Genomic DNA, 7,327 nt, shown 5'->3' with positions numbered 1-7,327 from the left:
GTGAAATGTTCACATTTCATCCAAGGCTGTGGATACTGAATTGCATGGATGCACATGTGCATATTGCTATGCATTAACAAGGAGTTCTTGCCTCTCAACACAACAATTGTGTAGTAGAATCAGATACATTATGTTGAGGTTGAGATCCAGGTACTTCCAAAAGGAGCAGGCAGAGAGTCTATTGCCCACTACCTTGAGAACCAGATTAACACGCAACCTGGGTTTGAAGGCAACAGGAACAGAGGTTTATTCTTTTCAGGCCTGAAAGGATGTCAGATATAGGGCTGTACTCAAAATGATCAGGCATGCATTACAGTACAAGACATTTTATTTCCTTTGATAACCAGGCAAAGTACCCGCACCCTCCCCGATTGGTCAGAAAAGCCAGTCCTGCCCAGATCCGGGTCTTCGTTGGCTGTGGAATTCCCCTGATGTCAAAAGTGATCGAGGTTTCTTTCATAGCGATAAATATGAACAGCTGTCATTTGTGGGGTTTAAAGCTAGAGACGTTTAGAAGATCTGCCCTGGAACAGAGGCAGACAAGTGGAAGGTGTTGAGACAATATGTAAAAAGGTACGTGATGAGATTATTTTCCAAGTGCAGTTTGCACAAAAGGTGAGCCTCAGAGAACACAATTGGCTGTTATTTAAATATGTGCAGTTCAATATAAAGCATAGGATTTAATCTATAAGCTGCTAATGTCTGAGGTCCGACTCATCTCCAGACTCCCTTGGGAAATTGGAAAACTTTACATGATGGAATTAATTTCTCAGGCTGGCATTGTTTCTTCCTCATGGTCCCACCTCACAGTAGGTGGGAAGCTGGAAAGGCCCTTATGAATACACACAAGCCTATTTTATTATTTCAGTTTTTCCCAAGAAGCAAGTACTGGACTGCATGAGTACAGATATTATTATTATTATTATTATTATTATTATTATTATTATTATTATTATTATTATTATTATTATTATTAATTTATTGTATGCCACAGCAAACAAGATAGATATGCTGGATTTCGTATCACAAAATCACAAGTCATGTTCATGCTTGATGTTGTCCAGCTGTAGTATGCCCAAATATTTATAGGCCTCTGGCTGGTGACACTTTATTCTTTGGCCATTAGGCATATTTATGCCCTCACTTTCAATGATTTTTCCTTTCTTCAATGCCACTGTCGAACATTTGTCCAAACCAAACTCCATGCTGATATCAGTGCTAAAAATTGTTGGTCAGAGACTGGATTTCAGATTCCTTTTTCCCATACAGCTTGAGGTCATCCATGTACATCAGATGTGAAATTTTGTGAGATTTCTTAGATGTTTGATAGCCGAGATTTGTTTTTTGTAAGATTGTTGACAGAGGGATCATGGCAATAATGAAAAGCAGAGGGGACAATGAGTCTCCCTGGAAAATTCCTCTTCTGATGTTGACAAGTCCATAGCTTTCATTTCCAACAAACAATTCAGTTTTCCAGTGCTCCATCATGTTTTCAATGAAGGTGCCAACGTTTTAACAAATCCCGATGGCGTCCAGGTACTTGATGATCCAGCTGTGTGGGAGTGAGTCAAAGGCCTTTTTGTAGTCAATCCACATCATGGGAAGATTAGCTTTTCGGTTCTTAGAATTCTCCAGAATCATTTTGTCAATCAATAACTGGTCTTTTGTGCCCCTGCTTTTCTGTTTGTTGCCTTTCTGTTCATCTGGTAAGATGTTTTTTTCTTCAAGATAATCTTGAACTTTGTCAGCTATGATGCCAGTCAGTAGTTTAAACATAGTGGGCAGACACGTTATTGGCCTGTAGTTTCCTGGTGCTGCTCCTTTTGCTGGATCCTTTTGTATCAGGTATGTTCTTCCAGTTGTTAGCCATTCACTGATACTTCCTTTCTGCAGCATCTCATTGAATTGTTGGGCCATTTTTCCATATAAACTAATCAGATGTTTGATCCAAAATCCATGAAGTTGACCACTACCAGGCGATGTCCAGTTCTTGACTTTTTTTTCACTCGTTTGCTGATCATTTCAGTTGTTATTTCCATCAGTTCCATTTTGTTCTGTGAGAATTTTCCTTCAGAATCCTTTATCCACCCAGCGTTCTTGTTGTTCTTATTATTTTCCCAAAGTTCTTTCCAGAACTTTGTTGTTGCAGTTTTCTCTGGCTTTATGGTTACTGTGTCTGTTGTTTGGTTCAGACTCTGGTAGAACCGTCTTTGGTCTAATTGAAACAGTTGATTTTCTCTGTACTGGATAATTTTGGCTTCATATCTTTCAATTTTTCTGGCTGTTGCTGTAATTTGCTCTTTCACGATTTTCAAAGCTTCTTCAATTTTTCTGGTGTTCAGCCAGTACTTTTGGATCAGGTATTGCTTGATTTTGTCATTCTTCAGTTTCCTCTCTTTCATATTTTTCAGGTTACTTGCATCTGATCTGAGTTTCTTGATTTTCAACTCTAGCCTGACCTTCCACTTTGGTTTTCCAGTCGATTTTCTTTGGGGCTGCCTTGGTTGTAGAAGCCCAAGCTGTTCTGTTACTATCACTGCTGCTCTGTAGGCATACTGGTTTGTTTGTTCAATTGATGTTATTTGGAAAGTGGAGAGTACAGCATTCACATCTTTCATGAGAGGCGCCAGGTGTCTCTTGGGCACTGTTTTTAGAGTTGGGAGCCACTTTCTTATTGCATTTGCTGCAGCATGAGCCATGATCTTATCCTTGAGCTCTTGTTGTCTTGCTGTCAAGGTTCCTGGTGGTTCAACAGGTGTTTCAAGTGCTGGTTCTTCAAATTCTTGCAAAGGCTCCACACTTTCTTCTGGTTCAATCTGTTCCACCATTCCAAGTGTTGCTGGAGTCTCTGCTGCTGTCTGTGCTGTGGTCTGATGATAATTTACTTTGCAAATTTTCTGGATTTCTTCGAGTTCAACTTCACTGAACACTTTGTTTCTGATTATGAATCTTCGTTGGTCAGCCAGTCGGGGTTCTGTTATCTGTGAGTCAGCGTACTCTTGTTTCCACAGTTGATGCATCCTTTTTTGGTAGCCACGCCTTTGAGGTTCAGATTTGTAGTAGCATTTCATAATTGTGCGGTTTTCTGGCACTGTATATTTTTGCCGCTCCTGTGACTGTTCATTTGTATTTTGATTCCGTTGCTCACTTGTCGATGGATGTCCAGAATCAGCAGCATCCACCGCGGTCCTTTTTATCCTGGGCGACGACCGAGCCAGTATAGACTTCTGTGCCGTCCGCCAGACAATAAAAAAAAAACTATAAAGCTGAAACGTGCCGTCCTTTATCCGGGCGAACTGCAAATCCCTATAAGCTGTCCTAAAATATTGAACGACTGAGTCTGGAGAACTTCAAAAAAGGATGTTTATTCATACAAGGTTGTAAACCTGGCACAGATCTTAAAGTTGCAGAAAATGAAACAAATTTCCATAGGTTTTAGTTGCAGAATTATCCCTGGTTCCAGAAGGCAAAGGTGATTATAAAACCACTATACCCTAATCACGCTGTCTATATTAGAAGGAGAAACTCTTTCCTTCCCTATCTTTACAGCAAAGATTAGTTCTAGAAGCGATGGAATAACCCTACTCCTCTAACTAGATTTCCTATTCCAGATCAGTATAATTCAATACTTATCTAATTTGGATAGGCTTAGATTGGCCTGGTTTTGAGGATGATTTGTCCCAGTTAGCCTTGCACAGCTCCAGCACGTTGGAAGACTATAGCCAGAATGAAACTCTAAAATGGAGACTAGACCCTGGTAAAAAGGGCGGTCCTAAGATGTTGTACTCTTTGACCAATCATTGCAAAGAAAACTGCAGCCAGCTCTTGCAGACTTCAAGCCACCTTTCCTGGGCTTTTGCAGCCAGAGGCTGAAACAAAATGCAAAGGAGGGAAAACAAACAAACGACCAATAAGTAAGGCAAACCATCGTCCTGGGGGACGGAACACTCCCCGCTTAAATTCCCAGGATGTGGGAATTTACCACTCAAAAACATACAAACACCTTTGCACATATGACAATACAAACACTAGAACTTTAAACATCTCCAATAAGCAACACGAGGTCACTAATTGGTCTGTCCAAAATGGACACTTTGTCTCTGTTGCAAGTCTTTAATTGAACTTTCCTGACCTTACCATCCGGGCAAGGAAAGGTCTTTAATACAATGCCCATGGGCCATGCATGGCGGGGCAAGTCTTTGTCCTTTAACAACACAACGTTGTTAACCTCAATGTTGTCCTGTGGGCTTTGCCAGATTCTTCTAGCTTGAAGCTGGCTTAAGTACTCAGCTTTCCACCTTTTCCAAAAGTGGTTGGCCAAGGACTGCACCTGTTTCCACAGGGCACGGTGAGTTCCGTCCGGAACTGGCAACATGATGTCCTTCCATCCTGGCACCTTTTGTGTCAAAATAAGTGCAGGAGTCAGTGGTTGTAAGTTCTCAGGGTCACTGGTAAGGGGAACCAGCGGCCGGTTGTTGATAATTGCGGTAACTTCCGCCATAAGTGTCACCAAAACATCATGCGTCAATGACCTATGACTCAAAAGCATGGCATTAAGGATTTTGCGACTAATACCAATCATCCTCTCCCAAACACCACCCATGTGGGAGGCGTGAGGAACATTGAAAGTCCACATAATTTGTTCAGTATTCGTAAAGTTCTGAACCTTTGGGTCTCTCCCAAACCTAGACACACAATTGAGTTCTTTGGTCGCACCTACAAAATTGGTGCCACAGTCCGACCGAATTGACTTAATTGGCCCTCTGAGGGCTATGAACCTTTTTAATGCGTTTAAAAATGATGAAGTGTCCATCCATTCTATGACTTCTATATGGACAGCTCGTATTACTAAACAAGTAAACAAAACTGCCCACCTCTTGTTATTTACAACACCACCCCTGGTTTTCCTAGTGACAACCTCCCAAGGACCAAACACATCGATTCCCACATGGGAAAAGGGTGGGTCTGTCAAAGTCCTATCCTGAGGTAGTTCTGCCATCAACTGACTTTGACAGTTTCGCCTAAGGCGCCTGCATTTAACACATTTGAAAATACAACTGTTGACCAACCTTTTGGCATTAACTACCCACAGACCTTCATTTCTAAGGGCTGCCTCAGTTAGAGTTCTACCCTGATGATGGATCCTTTCATGGTGATGCCGAACGAGCAGCAATGCAGTGTGACTATTAGGGGGTATGATGATGGGGTTTTTTATGCACGCCTTGAGTTTAGCTTTGGCTAACCTTCCTCCAACTCTCAAAATACCCTCCTTGTCTAGAAATGGGTTTAACTCATTTAGAAGACTTTGATTAGGGATGTTGAGCCCTTGCTCTAGCTTAGCTATTTCCTGCTTGAAAGCAGATCTCTGTACTGACTTGAATATGACGCTCTTAGCCTTTATCATATCCTGGACCTGTAAAGGCTCACTATCTTTGCAAGCTAAACGATGTATAAGCCTAGCAACTGCTCTAAGAAGACTGTGCCACTCCGAAAAACATTCAAAACGGTGTGGTTCCAGGCAAGATCTTTGGCCCATCTTGATTTCTGTGGTCATCTTGCAAACTTTCACCTCTGGAACGGACTCGGGCAATTCTGTATTATCGGTGGGAGAAAAGGCTGATGGAAAATTGACTTCGGTCAAGCATCTGGGGCCTGTCAGCCAACTTGAACTTAACACTCGTTGAGCTGAAGCTCCTCTGGAAGCGATGTCAGCTGGGTTGTCGCTGGTGGCGACATGGTGCCACTGGCTAGGCGTAGAACTGGATAGAATGTTGTTGATTCTATTAGCCACATACACCTTAAATTTCTTGGTCATGTTGTTAATGTAACCAAGCACAATTGTACTGTCTGTGTGAAAATAAACATAATTGTTTAAAAGATCTGGTCCCTTTAGCAAAACATTATTAAGAGAGATGCCTTGGCATGCGGCACTGGCATCGAATACAATTCGGACCTTGTTAGGCTTTTGGGGATGCGTGACTTTATGGAAAGGCAGGAACCAGTTTTCTTCATTGACCTCACTTTGATCAGAGACCTCGGCGTAGTTACTTTGGAACATGTCTTCCATAAAGCCAACGATTTGCTCCTTTACCTTGGGGTCTTTCTGCATCTTCTTCTTCAGTGACCAGAGTCTATTTTCTGCCACATGCCTGTTGTTTGGCAAAGTGGGTTTTTCTGCTTTAAAAGGCAGAGGGGCTATCCAATTTCCCTCGGGACTCCGGGAAACTTGAGAGTTCATGATCTCTAAAAACCTCTGTTCATCTTTGGAAAGCGCTGTAGTTTCATCCCTTTCGGAGACTTCAAAGATGGAAGAATACTCTGGTGTTATCCCCTGACAATAGACCGAGATATGACTCAAACAGCTATGCATTAGTGTGGGGCGACTGCCTTGAAGCACGTGCGCTTGACGAGTGCCCACCGACGATGGAGGGTGCATCCTATTTATGCACACTGGGCCTGTAACTGTCCAGCCTAGTGGTAGCAGCTGAGCAATGGGCGCCCCTGGAGGTCCCTTAACTTGGTCGTTCACATAGAACAAGTTCGGACAGTCCGCACCAAGCAGAAGGGCAATGTCCACATCTGGACGGAAAGCAGGTAAGGCGTTCTTCAGCTTTCGCAAGTGAGGATGGGCTTCCACGACTTCTCTGGTGACAATCTGCCTTTTGTTCCGGGGAATAGAGGAACACTCAATGAGGTCTGGTAACTCGAACAGTCTCTTCTGGTCACAAGAGGAGACAACAAAGCCGGATGCTATGCGACCCTGCAACTTCTTCTTCCCTACACAGGTGGACATGGTGTAGTCGACCGTCTGGGTTTTTATGTCAAACAGTTGGAAAAACTCTGGAGTCGCCAGGGAGGCGTCGCTTTGTGAATCCAAAGCCACGTAAAGTCTCTTTTTAAGCCAAGGTCTTCTGGCTGGATATACATCTGCTAGGCAGATGGGATGGCAGACTCTGAACTGGTGCACGTCAGAGCATAGTTCAGTACAGGCGACCGATGGAGCATCCTCCTGCATCCGTGACGCGGTCTGCATGTTGGTGGCTTCAGTAGATGACCCTTCTTTGGAAAACGTGTCCCCTTTGGCGCGGGAGACAGCGTCAGAGTTGTGCATCGCGGTGCAATGCTTAAGGCTGTTACACCTTGCGCATTTGACGTCCTCTTTGCAGTTGGATGCAAAGTGAAGAGTTGCTCCACAGCACCTAAAACATATGCCCAGCTTCTGTACAATCTGTTGTCTTTCTTTATAAGGCTTCTTGCCAAATTCCCGGCAGTTGGCCAAACTGTGAGGCTTTTGGTGAATGGGGCAGAGCACCTCCTTCACCTCTGA

The 7,327-nt window shown here is 43.3% G+C and overlaps 1 protein-coding gene across 1 annotated transcript; it reads right to left on the bottom strand.

The window, feature by feature from the left end:
- Positions 1-3,229: 3,229 nt before the first annotated feature.
- LOC134293969 (uncharacterized) lies at positions 3,230-7,111 on the bottom strand. The gene is made up of 2 exons (XM_062963346.1): positions 6,092-7,111; positions 3,230-5,797 (listed from the first exon to the last, which is right to left on the bottom strand). Exons 1-2 carry the CDS (start codon positions 7,109-7,111, stop codon positions 4,037-4,039), a joined length of 2,781 nt encoding a protein of 926 aa, XP_062819416.1. The 3' UTR covers positions 3,230-4,036.
- Between the last annotated feature and the right edge of the window lie 216 nt (positions 7,112-7,327).

This window comes from Anolis carolinensis, unplaced genomic scaffold, assembly GCF_035594765.1.
Source record: "Anolis carolinensis isolate JA03-04 unplaced genomic scaffold, rAnoCar3.1.pri scaffold_11, whole genome shotgun sequence".
NCBI classification, from domain to species: Eukaryota; Metazoa; Chordata; class Lepidosauria; order Squamata; family Dactyloidae; genus Anolis; species Anolis carolinensis.
This window is presented reverse-complemented; position numbering and strand designations above follow the sequence as displayed.